Source organism: Paroedura picta, chromosome 10, assembly GCF_049243985.1.
Source record: "Paroedura picta isolate Pp20150507F chromosome 10, Ppicta_v3.0, whole genome shotgun sequence".
Lineage (NCBI taxonomy): Eukaryota > Metazoa > Chordata > Lepidosauria > Squamata > Gekkonidae > Paroedura > Paroedura picta.
In genome coordinates this window covers 50,994,813-51,011,328 of record NC_135378.1, presented here as the reverse complement: position 1 = coordinate 51,011,328, position 16,516 = coordinate 50,994,813, and the positions used below count along the sequence as shown (strand labels likewise).

At 40.2% G+C, this 16,516-nt stretch overlaps 1 protein-coding gene across 11 annotated transcripts in view; it reads right to left on the bottom strand.

Annotated features, from left to right (window-relative positions):
• Positions 1-137: 137 nt before the first annotated feature.
• SH3D19 (SH3 domain containing 19) overlaps positions 138-16,516 on the bottom strand; it is an 83,481-nt gene continuing 67,102 nt past the window's right edge. For 6 of the 11 annotated variants that reach the window (XM_077300104.1, XM_077300102.1, XM_077300111.1 and 3 more), the window contains 6 exons: positions 15,501-15,559; positions 11,399-11,586; positions 10,276-10,328; positions 7,701-7,887; positions 4,512-4,591; positions 3,211-4,096 (listed from right to left, as the gene is read on the bottom strand). In XM_077300104.1, coding sequence (XP_077156219.1) covers positions 3,986-4,096; positions 4,512-4,591; positions 7,701-7,887; positions 10,276-10,328; positions 11,399-11,586; positions 15,501-15,559 — 678 coding nt within the window. In that variant the 3' untranslated portion in view covers positions 3,211-3,985. Of the gene's footprint in view, positions 4,627-7,700; positions 7,888-10,275; positions 10,329-11,398; positions 11,587-15,500; positions 15,560-16,516 lie in introns of all 11 variants that reach the window. The other 5 variants (XM_077300103.1, XM_077300109.1, XM_077300108.1 and 2 more) reach the window with 5 other exon arrangements.

The following is a 16,516-nucleotide window of genomic DNA, read 5'->3' as shown; positions in this document are numbered from 1 at the left end:
ACTGGCGAGGTCTAGGAAATGTCATTCCTCATACAGCTGTCATTTCTCAGTATGTAGTATATGCATAGTGGGATAACAATTGAGTCTTACATTCTGGATTTTATATAATGCACTTTAAAATGAATCGGTTGCTTCAGTTTTCAGGGAAACAAATGTTTATTGATTAAATACAACTTGCTTGTACTATAGAACAGTAAAAATTATATTTCTAGAAAAGCTAAAGTATCTTTTGTGTACAAATTTCTCATTGATGAGCAGATCATTCTATAAGTTAAAAAAAAGCTTAGCTCCAGAAATATATATATTTTTAATAATGTAGAGGATTTTTTTAACCCCCTCCCTGCTGCTGCTCTGGGGTCACAGTGAATTCACATGATTTGATAGGTGAAAGGGAGCTGCAGCTTATTTCCCTTAGAAACAACCCCCCCCCCCCCCAAGTTTAAAGATACATCTTGCACTTTTTCCCAGCAAGATGTAAAGATAGTTTTCTGGATCTAAGCCGCTACATGGAACATGAAGTTTCAGTTAGAACGCTATTCAAGAATGCATAATGATAATTTATAAACTGACTGAAAGAGGTGCATGCTAATTGAATTATCTTTATATATTCAGAGTTTAGGGTGTGTAACCCAAAGCCCCGTGTCAACTAGTTAAATGCCTTTAATTACTACTGAGTCTTTTCAAGTTTAGCCCACATTTAATACAACTGCTTTAAAAGTCCTTTAGATGGCACTGTTGGAGTGAAGTTCCTGCATTTGTCAGTTTTGGTATACACAACTGAGAATATTTGTGTTGCTCAACCAGATGCCTATTTAAATGTATGAAATGCTAATAGATGTAATATTTATCCATATTGTCTAACTTACAATACTAATGAATGCTTATTCATTAACAAGGCTAAACAATAATTCCCTACAGCCTGTAAATGTCTAAATCACTACTTGCTCAAAGTACTTCTATGAACACATTGGAAACATAGTCATGAAATATGTAAACACTGCACCCATCTGCTTGGAAGAGCTCAACTTTCATAACTTGGGTCAATACCTTTTTCAAAATGTAGAGAAATAAGCATTGGTATATAGAAAACAGGAAAAACCTTAAGGCTGTGATGCAGCAACCAACATGCTTTTGTAGTGCAAGCCAGTAGTCGTTGCAAAGTCTACATAAGGCCCCATGAAATTAAGCAGAGTACAGAAAAATCTTGCACATCTGAAAGCTGAAAGACAAGCCTGGGATGAGCTTCAGAGCCTTTACATTTCTGTGGAGTGTACTCCCAAACTTCCATTCATACAGCCTATGTGCATTTTGCTTTAGAGCAGGGGTAGTCAATCTGTGATCCTCCATATGTCCATGCTGGCAGGGGCTCATGGGAATTGTAATCCATGGACATCTGGAGGACTACAGGTTGACTACCCCTGCCTTAGAGCATTTTCAGAATATTAATCTTCATAGACAGGCAAAAACATGGGCAAGTATGTATACAAAGGCACTGAACAATACTATTTTCTTGAAGGCAAAGTACCAAGGAAGAAGTATTTCTCGTGTTTTTGATTATGCAGCTCAGTCCTAGTCAAGACTTATATCAAAACAAGCTTGAATCCAGTGATATGCAAAGAGAAAAAGTCTTTTTTTGTGCAGCACCAAGAACTTCCCCCATATATCCAGACACATTGCATAAAATCTTGCACAGACAGAATTGTAACAGTAAGTTTAATCTACTGCATGGGGCTTCAGTGGTCTCTCAGACATTTTGCTTGTGCAGGAGCTCTACTTCAGGTGGAAATTCTGCACTGGATCCAACCAGTAGGAAGTCAGCATACTTGAAGCAATGTTCAGGATTATGTGCAATATAGTGCTTCGTTGTCCTGTGTCACCAGGATTAGGTTGAGTCAGTTGTGTTCAGATAGTTGTCTGTGATTTGGACATAGGTCAGCTGCATGGAAGATTCTTTGGTGGCATGAATGTAGAAAACCCTCTATATATTTAAAATTACAATTTTATAATCTGCTTTTCCTTTTACAAGTGTCCATTCTATACTGCCCATTGTTGAAAAGATCGTAAACTGCCTTTATTTAAATTAAAAAAATATATATTTTCAAGAAAGTGAGGTGGCTAAATAGTAGCAATTGGGCAGTTCTTAAGGAGGAGTAAGACAGCTTAATACTGTAGTTTGACCAAAATGTTAAGGTTTTGCAGACAGTCATTGGCATTTCTGAATAAAAGGAACAGTTATTTCCATCAAGTGATACTGAGCACATTTTCACACAGGGAAGCAGTGCTGATCTGATGCAACAGGTCTTTTTGAACCTTAAGTAGTGAGGTGAATTTTTAAAAGCGGATTTACTATTGTATAGACCAGGAGTAGTCAAACTGTGGCAGGGGGTCATGGGAATTGTAGTCCATAGATATCTAGAGGGCCGCAGTTTGACTACCCTTGGTATAGACTTACTATAACAATTTTATATTGCTAGCTTAGTCATGGAAGTAGCATGTGGCTCGCTATACGTTAGTATTTCATTTCAGTCTCTGGTATTTAGACCAGAAACCTTAAATGAATGCTCTGTTATGGTTTTATCTATGCTCAATTAAGATTTGTTAAAAAAAGAACAAGACCAGTTCCCACAAGAATTGAATGCCACCGAAGGCCCCTTCACATTCAGAATTTTTCCCCCAATAGTAGTGGATGTTCCTGGTCCTTGTAATGTTACCAAAACAGTAGTTGAGAAAATACAGAAATAAGCAAAATGTAGTCCCAAGTTCTAGATAGTTTTGGTGTACTTCATAGCTGACATATCTCAGAATTTTAATGTATGTTTTCTGTGCTAATTGAAAAATACAATAAAAGTTACCTAATCTAAATCTTTGCTTTACATACAAGGCTGATAGGTACCGTGTCGCTGTTGACTTTTCCTAATTTCTGACAAAGTGAAGGAAAGAACCACCAAACTCTTGTTATCTTTGAGTACAGATAGGTTCAGTGGATACATTTACAGTCTTGAATTTGAGAGAGACCTTAAATAATTAAAATCTGATTAGAGAAAGTAAGGCCAACAAACAGATAACTACAATACAAGCGGCATTTGGGTGTTCAGTTCATACCATAATGATAAATGATGGTGATTGTCATGAGAATTGGAAAACACAAACGCCTGAAATTTTCATGACATTCTAATGCAATGTATAGTAACTCGATAAAAAGATAAATAATAAAAAAATCTTAAAATCAATTTATGATGAATAGACACACTGAAGAACATTATAACAATAGTTGGGTAACTGAATTGGTTATTTAGGAAGCTGTGAGGTGCTTCTTCAGGGGTTTGTTGAAAAGGATTAGTATACAAATGAGGCAGTAAAATGAGGTAGGGTGGACTCCAGGTGGTAGATTCCAGCTTTAAATGTTGCTTTCTGAAGCGGCTGTATTTGCTTGCTGCACTAGTTTCCAAGGGACAAAACAGGAAAGGAAATTATCTTCCACCTGCAGTTTAAAGTAACGCTGTCCGTTCTGCCACCTGCTCTTGCATACATGAAGTCGACCTCTGGCAAGGAAATCCTCCTCTTTCATAAAACTAAAAATAATGCCTTAAACCCACTTAGGCATTGGTTTAAGCACAATTAGTCCGTTCTGATTATACTGTATGTCTCACAGTTGAGTTGACTATTTGTACTAGGAATGAAAAGATGAATGAGAGCTGCATTTGACTGCTGTATTTTAGAAAAAACTTGGATGGTATACTTTATTGTTCCAAGCAGCAAAATTTGGTACAGTACATAAGTGGGGCATTAAAAAAGTTAATTAGAAACAGATTTAATATAATCTTGTATACATTTATAAAAATAGTGCAAAAATGCATTTGATAATCAAAGATTATTATCTAGTGATCAGAGATGTCAGACTGCAGCCTGGAATATTTGTCTTTTGTGCTGGGCAACTGTTCACTTGTATAGCCAGGCTCCTAAGAATTGGATTTCAGCTTCAGAATTATTGCAAAATCTGGACAAAGTTTTTAGGAAATATTCCAGACTTTCCATGTAATTCTCCACTCATCCAATCTTCATCTACAGGCTCTAGTTCTGTTATTACATCACCAGCCTGTTTTGAAAAGAAAAACAAAAACTGTCACATCACTAGTACTTATTTTCAGCACAGTCACAATTCTTTAGTATGGTCTTCACAATCCAATATTGTGTGTGTGTGGGGGGGGGGGAATCAATGGAAATGAAAGCACAGCACCCTTTGAAATTGAAATTAGGTAGTAATGAGTTCACAGAGATGTTGAAAACAAATTTTGTGGGTGCTAATTGATCCTGCCAGCAATTAGAAGAGAAAATTGCTGTGTTTCATTTATTTTCAGTTTCCTGGCCATGCAGTTAAACCCAGTTCAAAAAAGACTTTAGATTTTAACTGCAGCAAAATTCTATTCTTCGCATATTCATTCAGTTTCTTTACAACTGAAGAAGAGATACAGGCTAAAACACATCTCCTGTATCATGGCTAAACTACTCACTGTGAAGGAGAGTTCATCTACATTCTGTGCTTGGAAGTCATACAGGGCCTGGCCTCTTCTTTTCCCAGGTTTGGGTCCTTCTGTAGAACATTATTGCATTGTAATTCAGTTGCCACTTCAGGAATAAAAGAATAATTTTTCCAAAATGACAAAACTTTTCTTCAACAGTCATCTAATAAAATAGACCTGTGTGCTTAATTTCATCACTGTTTAAAGAAGGTTGGGGGAGAACAGGATGAGGTAGCTGGCTTGAGTTTATGGTTTAGAACAGGAGTAGTCAACCTGTGGTCCTTCAGATGTTTATGGACTACAATTCCCATGAGCCCCTGCCAGCAAATAGTGGCAGGGGCTCATGGGAATTGTAGTCCATGGACATCTGGACAACCACAGGTTGACTACCCCTGGTTTAGAAGACAGTGATATAGACAAAAAGTAGTTGTTTTGGGGGGGGGGGGTGGATTTGGTTATGTGGCAATGGCATCAGAGAAAATTCCTGATCTCGTATGAAATTAGGACACAGGACGTGGCAGGGACAGAGGAATACCTCTTGAATCATGCAGGGTAATATAATTGATCTGGGTACCAAAGACACTGAAAACTGCTAACAATGGTTATCATTAGTCTGTATAATATCAAGTCACAACAATGGCCCCTTTAAGCCTTACCAATATAGCCAGTAATGTCTCCCAAGTAAATATAATTTAAAGCAGTGGTTCCCAAACTTATCTGGCCTACCGCCCTTTTCCAGAAAAAATATTACTCAGTCCCCTGGAAATTTTTTTTTTTAATTTTAATAGTTATTAATCACCCCCAAATGCACCTGTGACCCATCGCCGCCCCCCTGGATTGCTGTAGCACCCACTTTGGGAATCACTGATTTAAAGCATCGTGTGCTTGAGGTTAAAGCTGTTATTTCTTTAGAAACATAATCAAGCCTGTTTCCAGGTGAATAAATACTCAGAAGTGATGACAGAATGAAGGAACCAGGAATCAGCCAGTGTCAGTCCTTTCCAATCTGATTTAAGAACTGGTTGTTGAAGTGAAGCAGCCTTGGCCATTATGGAAGTTAGACACAGGGGATGTCCCTCAGTTAGAGAGTTCTGCATCACCTCAACATCTGTACCATTTATATTGCTTGATATTAGGTTCACAGCACTCTTGTGAGAGATGGCATGGATTTATAAATCTTGAACTAGAGACCCCATGAACTACAAATGCAGACCCCTTTTCCTTGGGTCCTTCAGAGTAGTGATCCCCAACCTGTGGGCCGCAGACCACATGTGGTCCTTCGACTAATTGGAGGTGGGCCCCAAAGGATGCCTTCTCCCCCCCCCCTCCCCCGGCCCTTTACCTCATCCCCCCAGCCCTTTACAACACACTTCATTGTTGTGGCATGTCTGTATCTTATTTTGAAGGGATGTTTAAACATTACCATAGCGATCAGAGAGCGCTAGGGCAGTGGTTGAGAGTAGAGGAGTAAACTACCCCCCCCCACCGGGCCTCAGTAAAAGATGTTGAGTGGTCTCCGGCGATAAAAAGGTTGGGGACCACTGCTTCAGAGTGTACAGTGGGCGATCTGGGCTGAGGGTGATATGTGAGTTGTGGGAAGAAGGGAAGTTGATTGTAGGCTGCTGGAAGACTCCTTTGGGTAATGAAAAGCAAGATATAAAAACCAACTCTTTACTTCAGAGTTCAATATACATTTTGAAACAGGGGTCATCTTTGACTATGGAGAACAGGCTTGACTTGCCCATCACAGAGTCTAGTGATTCTGATGGATCTCTCAGCTGTGGTATATCTTCCAGGACAGGCCTTTCCAGGCAGCGATTGGGAAGCACTATATTGCTCTGGTTCTAGTACTATCTAGATGATACTTGACAACTGCTGCACAAAACATTTCATCTTGTTCCCACCCTCTTTAATGACTGCATAGAACTGCTGGCTGGGTAATCTAGAGATTTGGGCTGGGTTGCCACCAATATGCAGATGTCACTTGATTATCTTGTACTTCTAGCTGATCCCAGACAGCTCATTCCTGTGCCATGTGGCAGTTTTGAAGTCAATGCAGGCTAATGAAGAACCTCAACCCATACAAGGCTGAAGTGCCACTGCTCAGCCTAAGCTTTGACCCGGGCTTTTAAGGTGTTCTACCCTTAAAATGGCCAGACACCTGTGATATCTGGATATTGACTGACAAAAGTGTAATGGCAGGACTTACTGCAGGACTGCTCATCTTCAGACTTTTTCTGTTTTGCAAGTCTACAAATTCCAAGCAAGCTGCTTTACTATGCCTGAAGTATGCACAATCACTGTTAACAGATACCACAAAATATTTGTACTTGCAGTACAACCACTTTTCTACTCAGTCCAGTAGTGCATGTCACAAGCACAGTCATGCAAGCAATGGGAGGCCTATTGCACATGTTTCCATATCTCCATCTACTATGCAAATAATATTTATTGTTGTATACTTGGTAGAAATGGAGGAAAGCACTGATCTCATTCCCTGCAATGCTCCTTTTGCCTGCCTGTATTAGGGTGTTCCCACTGACAGGAAGACAAGGTTCTACTGATTACTGCAAGGTATCTCCAGGGAGGCTTTGACTCCCAAGTCAAATGATGCTCTAATGGTTCACCTAAAATAAGCAAGGTCAGAAACTTATTAGAGAAAACTAAAATTCACAATGTGTAGATTTCAAAGTTATGATTTAAACAAAACCAAATAAGAATTCTGTCTGTTTTATATGTCTGCATACTTTAATAAATGGGCAAAGGTACATACTATGACAAGTCACAGTATTGGAGCACCTTCAAAATAAGTAGGCACAGTTCAAACTGTGGAGTGTGATAGAATGACCAAGCATCTTTTAAGACTTGCTGTTTGTGAAAAATCAGGAATCATAAAAAAAATAGAGATGCTAAGAAACAATCAACTTAACTAAATTGCTTAAATTTGCCCTTCTAAGACGGATACAGACTCATGTCACCTTCAAATAGAGTCCTTTTTCACATGTAAACTTTCCACATTCAGGGAGATTTTTTTTATTCTGTCACTTTCAAAAGGTGAACCCACGAGTACTGTATCAGATGTTCTTCATTAACGTGTGGCTCTGCTTATAGCATACTAGAGTATATTACAGCTTCTATCGTCTTAGGCATGCATGCGCAGAATGGTCTTTCAGACTGTACCTGAACAAACATGTACAAAAACAGCAGGAAAAATTCCTTCTTTCCCATTTAGTTTCCCTTTGTACCATTCTGAGTCCACACGGTCCAGTATCAAGATGCGATCTCCCCTTTTAAAAGATAAGTCTTCATTGGTTTCTGCTGTGAAATCATGGAGTGCTTCACACCACTCTTCTGAATATTGTTCCAACTGTGAAATTAAAAGGAGATGGAAAAAAATACCTTAAGATCATATTTGATAGCTCAATGAGAGTGTCAGTTTGTTACAGTGGTGAAAAAGGCAAACTCTGTGTTAAGGATCATTGTATACATCTGTGGTGCAGCCTCATTTGGAATACACTCTGCAGTTCTGTCCCCTGTATCTCAAAAAAGACAATGCAGAGGTGGTGATTGGGGGGTTGTAGCATCGTTCCAATGAAGAAAGGCTGAGAAGTCTGGTAAGTTTCACTTCAAAAGAGAGATGAAGGGAAAACATGCAAAGTGCGGGGAGCAATACTAGAACTCAAGGTCATCCAGTAAAGTTGATGGGCAGTAGATTCAGGACAGATAAAAGGAAATACTTCTTTACAACCAGTTATTAAAATGTGGAAGTTGTTGCCAGAGAAGGTAGTGATGGCTTTAAAAGATTAATAGATTCATGGAAGATGGCTCTACCAATGGCTGCTAGCCATGATGACTAAAGAGAACTTCCATGTTCAGGGGCAACATACCTCTGAAATACCAGTGCTAGGTGTCAACATCAGGAAAACACCTCAGCCTATATGTCCTATTGTTAGACCTCCAGAGCAACTAGTGGGTCACTAGTGTGTAAAACAGGATGCTGGACTAATCTGATCTTATGCTGCTGTTGAGTAAGCTTGAATGTGGCTATGGAAGGAGGAAGGACCCTTAGCTGACCAACAAGCATATGTTTTAAGTATCTACTGAAGCAGTGGTCCCCAACCTTTTTCCGGCTGGGGACCGGCGGGGCAACTGCCCCGCCCGCGCAGCGAGCATGCGCAGCCAAAATCACGCATGCGCTGCACTTTTGCGCACGTGCGAAAGTGCAGCGCATGCGCAATTTCGGCCGTGCATGGTGCATGTGCGGCCCTGATTCCCTCTTCCCCCCCCCCCTACAGTAAGAAGCTTCCCGGGCCGCAAGCTTGCGGCCCGGGGAAGTTTTTTATTGCGGGAGGGGCGGGGAGAGGGAACCGCGGCCCGGCGCCCTGGCCTTTGCGGCCCGGCACCGGGCTGCGGGCCGCAGGTTAGGGACCACTGTACTGAAGGACTGCTCCTTGCTCTGATACCAAAACCTAGAAACATTGTAAGAAACGTTTTATGGAAACTTGAGCTGTTCAGCAAAACCTATATACAAGTTGTCGAGAAGTAAATTAAAATTTTGTTCCACTTTTATTAAAGCGCTCTGTGAGGCCTTGCTAATGAAGGCATTTTTCTTTGATGGAAGGAGTCTTTCTGGAATAGAGCTCTCTTCCACCTGAGAAAACTCTTATTTCGGTCACATGAGAAGACAAGACTAACTGGAAAAGACAATTAAGAAAAGTTGAAGGTAGCAGGGGGAAAAAGATCCAACCTGAGATGGACAAGCTCAATAATAATGGCCTTCAATCTGCAAGACCTGAGAATGGCTGTTAATGAGAGGATGTTTTGCAGGTCTTTATAGTGTTAGAAGGAACAATGGCACATCACACAGAGACAATTAATGGATCCACCCACTATTTCTTTAAAATAATTTCAATCTCCTTTTCATTTAGGAATTACCTAGTACTACTATGAAGCTAGAGCCTCTTGTGGCACAGAGTGGTAAGGCAGCAGTCTGAAAGCTCTGCCCATGAGGCTGGGGCTTCAATCCCAGCAGCCGGCTCAAGGTTGACTCAGCCTTCCATCCTTCTGAGGTCGGTAAAATGAGTACCCAGATTGCTGGGGGGTAAACGGTAATGACTGGGGAAGGCACTGGCAAAGTCTATTGAGTCTGCCATGAAAAGGCTAGAGGGCGTCACCCCAAGGGTCAGATATGACTCGGTGCTTGCACAGGGGATACCTTTACCTTTTACTATGAAGCTGTGCATATTCTTAGTTATCACCTGAAACTATTATTTTATTCAGTTGTGCAAGTACATTTAGTCCCCTTTCACTGCACTCTAGTATCGCTGTTAGCTGCCTTTTCTAGCACTCCATCCATTGCAAGTTAGAACAGTGAAAGAACAATAAGGTTCTTTGAACAGAAATCAAAGAGGTGTGGAAGTTTTAAAAGAGAAGAAAAAGTATAAAGTCAATGGCTATATCTAAAAAAGCATAGTTTGGGACAGGAACATCATCTACCCATAATAACACTATAAATTTCCTTTTGCACAAATGGCGCTTCCAAGCTTCCAATTGGACAGGTTGTCCCACCAACTCTCCTTCGACTACTGATTCCCCCAACAGTTTCCTGAGGGTCTGGTGACTTCAGGAACTGTATTTCAGTAAGCATTATCTCTATGGGTGTGTGTGGGGGGGGGCTTCAGAATGTTTCAGGAGTATACTTCAAAGGTAGAATGCCTCACTACATTGTAACACTCCCCAATACTAAGTAGCCTACCTGGGTCACCGATGCACAGTTCCCTTTCTTATTCTTCTGTGATGCTCCACCATCTTTATAAAAGGAAAATAAAACAATTTTAATGCCACAGGTAGTAAAGCAAAGTGAAACAAGAGAAGATATTTTTGCATCTCATCCCTTGATTCCCTTTATTCCTATTCTCTCTTTCATCTAGTGTGGGAAGAAAAGAATTATGAAAAAGGGTATAGATGTCATCAAAGTTATGCTACCATGGACTTTACAACCATATTTGCTCACATATGTGAGCAAATTACATAAGCATCTGGCTCCAGCAGGCATGCCTGTGACACTAATATGACACAGCATCAGGGTTTCTTATTTTGCAATAATCTATTTAGGACTTAGTTGTTTTGAGTTATGGCAAGTATTAGGATCATGATATAGTGGTAATGTAGTGTGATGTTTAAAAGCAGCAGACTCTAATCTGGAGAACTGGGTTGATTCCCCATTCCTTCATATGCAGCCAACTGGGTGGCCTTGATATAGGCAAAGTTCTCTTAGAGCTCTCATAGCCCCACCTACCTCACAGGATGTCTGTTGTGAGGAGAGGAATTATAAAGGTGTTTTTAATAAGTCGCTTTGGGATTCCAAGTAAAAAGTGGGGTATAAAAATCTGGCTGTTCTGCAGCTCATAACAACATGAAATTAGCAGATGAACCTAAATAAATGTTCTCACTAGATTTATGCTGTGCATTTGCAGTAAGCTGGAGCTTCAAATTTCTGCAGGGTACACACAAATTGCTTGTTTTAGATACAGTCAGGCCATGCTGGTCTGAAGCAAGAGAATAAAATTTTGAATTCAGTGGCACCTGTAAGAACAACAAACTTTAATTCTGCTCCTCTTAAAGGTGCCACTTTATTCAAACTTTAATGCTCATTTTAAATTTGCTCATATTTAGCTTATCTTTGCAATAGACCACATAATTTCATAAAAACCCATAGAAGTCTGTGCTATGTGATTTTTTTCAGCCTGTAGAGTTGTTTTTTTTATTTTAATATTCATAAAAAGCACCTTCCTTTGTCAGGTTGTCTTGCTGGCTACATGAGTTCTGGGCATCTTGAGAAACACCAGTGAGCTTTTTTTCTTTTCTTTTTCTTTTACCTGGTGCTGGAAGATCTTCAATAACTTCAACGAAATTCAAGGGGAAAATTCCAGAAGCACCTCTCAACTCTCCTTTGGCCCATTCTTCATTGACATATTCCTTTAAAATAATAATTTCGCCTTCTGAAAAGCTTAATTCGTCACTCTTATCTCCAATGTATTCAAATCGAGCTACACATCTAGGGCCTCTATAAAATGAAACAAAATAAAAGAACAATTATCTGGGTTAGTGATGTCACCCACAAGCAGTTTGCTCAAAACAGAATCAACGTCTCTCATGAACCTGCTCATTTGGGAACAGTTCTTCCACAGTTCAGGACAAAGAACAGAGGTTTTCTATTGTCCATTTGAGTCAACAGAAGGTTGGCTGAACCATACAAAAAGGAATTTAAAGAGGGGGGTGAAGCCTCTAGGAAAAGCAATTATACTAGGTAATTCTAGATAATATGGCTCAACAAAAAGGTGGATGCCTGTAACTTGTTATTTGAGTGGCCATCTGTGGTGATTTGTGTCAGAGCAGACTTTTAATTCAGAAATTTAGAGTCCACTTGCCTTAAGGACACAGATGGGACTTTGAAGCTGTACCATTGAGACCCATTATGCACGGGGGGAATAACGCACATTCGGGGTGGAATGACAGCGACTAAAATCACCGATAACGCACGGTGCCGGCTGCAACCGGCTGCAGCTTCGGTGCATGCTGCCGAAAAAGCCGCGTTAGCGAAACACAGAAGAAAGCGCAGCTTCCGGGTGACCGGGGCACAACCAGAAAAGGCACCGGGATCACCACGTGCATAATCGGTTACTCTGGGTTTTGCCACCGTCGCGCCCCGTCCCGTGCATAACCTGTGTACTTCGTGTCTTCCCCCTCCGCGTTTTCCATGTGACCCGAAATCGCTGTTTCGGTGGCCATGCATAATGGGCTTGAGAGTTACTTAGGAAAGAAAGAAAACACTGTAGCAAGTTCAAAGGATTTGCTTCAGGAAAGTGAAAAGGTCAAGTGAATGCATACATGACCACTAGAACAACATGTTTTTGTTTTTAATTCTTTACTATCTCTGCATGTCATGTGGGTGGGTGTAGACCTACCTAGAGATGGATAGGGGTACATCAAGGTGAAGAGAATGCAGATACTGCCAAACCAAAGGAAAAGTCTGTTCTGGCTCTGACATCAAGGGCATAGTGCCTCATGAAAGTAGAAGGTTGGGCTCACATGACACAAAGGCACTACATGATTTGCAGACATCCATCTTAGGAAAGCTCAGGTTGAAGGATCCTTTTCCTTATGGCCAAGGATATGGGAACAACCCTGGTGGAATGAGAACTGTATCCTAGCAATAAGACCCTTTTGTAGGATAGTTTCCCTACATTCTGGAATATCTCCTTCAGGGTGTCTGAAGTGCTCCAGAAGTATCCTATGAACTTCCAGAATCCATGTGTCTAATTACAAAGTAATCTAGACTAGTTTTGTGGGTTCAGAATAGAGTTAATGGAATTACTGCCTTATTAAAATGATCTTTGATAAGAGAGGGATAGGAAGAAAGTTACAGAATTGACACCCCATTGAGTTAAAGAGAAAAGCATTGTCCAAAAAGTCATAAATGATGCCTGTCTTGGTAAAAAAAAATGTTTAGCACCTGGTGCTGGCTGACGTGGCAAACAGGTTAATTTGTAGTATGTCCATACCAATGGAATATTGGCTATATAAGTGTCACACAGGAACCATTTCTATCCAACCATTCCCTTGCAGTTCTGCCAAGGGTTTGTCTTCAGCTGCCATATCAGATAAAGAGATGTTATACTCAATGCATCTTTCCCACAGGCTGTAGGCCAGGCAGTTCAAGCACAGTGGCAAGTATAGTGCTATTTTCCTTGATTACAAAGTATAGGTTGACTGTGACCACCTGCGCCACTTTGCCTGGACGTTTGAGAAGAAATTCATGAAGTGGTTGCACCAAAGTTGATTACAAGAAAACAAGGGGAGGGGCTGATGGTTGCAGCAGGGTGTGTGGCTGGGGGCTGGGCCTGAAAGTGGCAACAGACAAGGAGCAAGATGAGAAGGCAGTGAAAATGGGCTCCAGCATGTCCAGCAGCATCAGCAACAAGATTTCTTCCTTCCCTTCCCTTCAGCTCTGGGTAGGATTTTCAAATGTCCATTCTGCCCATGAAATCCATTCCCCCCCCCCCCCATATCAGATCAACAATACCAGAACAAGCACAAAATCCAAAGTCTGCAGCAAGGAACAGGGCAGGGAAGTAACTTCCAGCCCAGAGTCTGCACCTGAGAAAGTGCCCTTTGTTTTTCACATGCATGCAACAGCATCAGCTGGGATCCTGTATGAACCTCCATGGCACTGAATGTTTTGGAAAAGATGTAGATTCACAGGGCCAAGCCTGCAAATCACATCAAATTATATGACAAAAAGAAAGAGAGCAGAGCTCCATTGGAATAAAATGAAATCCCCCATTTTAGTTTTATTTTAAATGTATATATCTGTATGAGAGACACAGAAATTCCTGCAACATTGAACTAATGAAATCAAGGCTTTTCCCCATTCCCTTCTGGGTGTCCACTGTTCCCACAATTGAATCCCACAATCTGTTCCAGTGTCTCTTTTTCCTGTGCCTCGTATTCGCTTTTCTATCTGGGATTACATACTATATAGGTAGCAGGGGGAAAACCCTGTTCTCTCCCCCGCCAGCTTTCTATGATGCCCATATTCCTTGGTTGAGGTTGTTTTCTCTACTCCATATCCCCCCAAAATCACAGTACTAATGCGAATAAACCCACAACAGATTCCACAACATTCTGTAGACGGTCCCTTCTTGAACTGCTGGATACTACGTATGGGAAAGGTGAACAAACACTATCATATTTATGCCTAAAAGCTAGCTCTAGAAATTTCAAAATCAAAGTTTGTACTGGTACACAAAGTGGGACAGGCAGAGACCATAAAGTAGTAGTGGGTACTTTATCTCCATTTTGAGAATAAATAGGAATAGTTTAAATCACTTTTTGTATTCTGTCTTTTTGAAATATAAAATCAGCATAAAAAGCCCAGTTTTTTGATAAAATGTTGTCTCCCATAGCGGTGACTTACAAAATAAAAGAGGTTATCAGAGAAGACAAATTTTCCCATCACCTTACTGAATTACTGCTGTATGTATTAATTTAATTTCCTGCAATCTATTGAAGAAATTGTTCTAGAGAAAAACAAGAGGCACAGATCTATTTTGGAATGTAATCCTATTATAGTCAAGCATGTCATATCTGAATTCAATTAATTTAATATTTTAATTGCAATGCAAAAAAATGCTACGTAGCAATATTTGAAGTGAATATATATGACTGCTTTTATTCAGCAGCTGCCTCAAAGCTAAGGAAAAGTTTGTTACCTTCCTTCCGTAACTCACTCTAATCATAATCTTGATCAAAATTAGTTACCATTCTTTACTTTTATGTAGTTTATTGCCTATATTTCACAAACGCAAGCACCACATCTACAGCAAATTAACATCAATTCTTGGAAGACTCATTTAAGAGATGAAACCATCTGCCAATTCCTTTAATCATAGCAAGTCAAACCAGTGTTTATATTCACACACCGAAAACATCTTGTTCTTTACCTTATGCTATAACTGATCTTGAATGAAGATCAGATTCTTGTTTTGCAAGAACAGATAACAGTTCTTTTGGAATTTGCGCTACTTGATATCTGACTAGCCAAGACATCCAATCCTAAACATCTAAAGTGTGTCTATCTGCTCAAAATGCTACGTTTGCTGTGTAAGATCACAGTTCAGATCCCACACAGCATTTCTTTGATTGAAGGATTTCTATCAGTAGATTGCCATTTTCTTATCGCCACACTCTTGCTGTAGCCCAGTGCTGTTCTTGGGGAATATCTGGGGCTGCTGAATGAAATACATCTTTCCCATCCATGGGAGTAAACCAATCCTTTGCAGTGCAACAACATTCTACAAACTAATCCATTTGTTTACCAGGCTCAGGCTCAAGGTTCTCCAAGTTTTTGTATATGTATAGGTTTTAATATTATCCTGTCAAAAAAAATGAAATGAGCAACCTGTATAAAAAACTTACGTCACACTTGGTGATGAAAACGGTACCTTTTTCCTGTTACTTTCTGCAGGAATATCAACCTGGAAAAAAGATTGAAAAAATAAAATACTATTTACAATTCTTTGCACTGCTTATTTAAAAAGCAGACTTTTGATTAAACTGCAGTTCCAATTGCTACCTTCATGTGGCATCATTCAGTTACTAAGAATGTTTTAGCTGATGATCATACCCAAATTGGAATTCTTAGATTTGATATTCTGGAGAAACACGGTGTTCTATAACTTTTTGTTCCCCCTAACATATTTCAATATAAACAGTCCTCTCTTGGCAGCATGCATGACTGGCAGAAATCAGAACAGATTATAATTATGTACTGTTGCCTTTGGCTCCTGCTCCTAATTGATATTACTGCCCGTTATCTGCTAATGCAAGTCACAATAGTCAGAATTATTATGTAGACATATCCATCCCAGGGTTTTAAACCATCTGCCAGCCAAAAACAAAGTAACAAATGTCACAAATACTGCTACTTCAGTCATACAAAAGTAAAATTTGTAGACAATGGGGAGGGGTAAATATAAATTGTCTGTGGACTTGGTCACTATAATTTTGTTAATGAGAAAAGCATAGCATAATTTAGAGATGTGCCACAAATGTCCTAGGATGACCATTCCTAGCATCAGCTGAAAAACAGTAACTGCAAATAGTGCCATATTTCCTATTGTCCAGTACAGCAGCAGTTCAGTTTTCCAGAGAAGAGTAAATTTAAGTATCATCCTAGGGGGCTGCAAAGTTCTACTGCCGGTTCAGAGTTTGAACAGGGTTCTCTTTAAGTATTAGTCTCATCATCATCAATCATTATACATAAAATTGTGCTTGGACACCCCAATGACACGCCGGCCCTCCCTGAGTGGCGTGCCACTAAAGCCACGGCTGCCTCCTTGTTGCTGCTAGAGCCTCGGAAAACCTGCCTGCCTTCTCTTTCTGTGGCTGCACAGTGGCTGCTGGACCCGTTGCTGCCATGGTGACCTCCACCC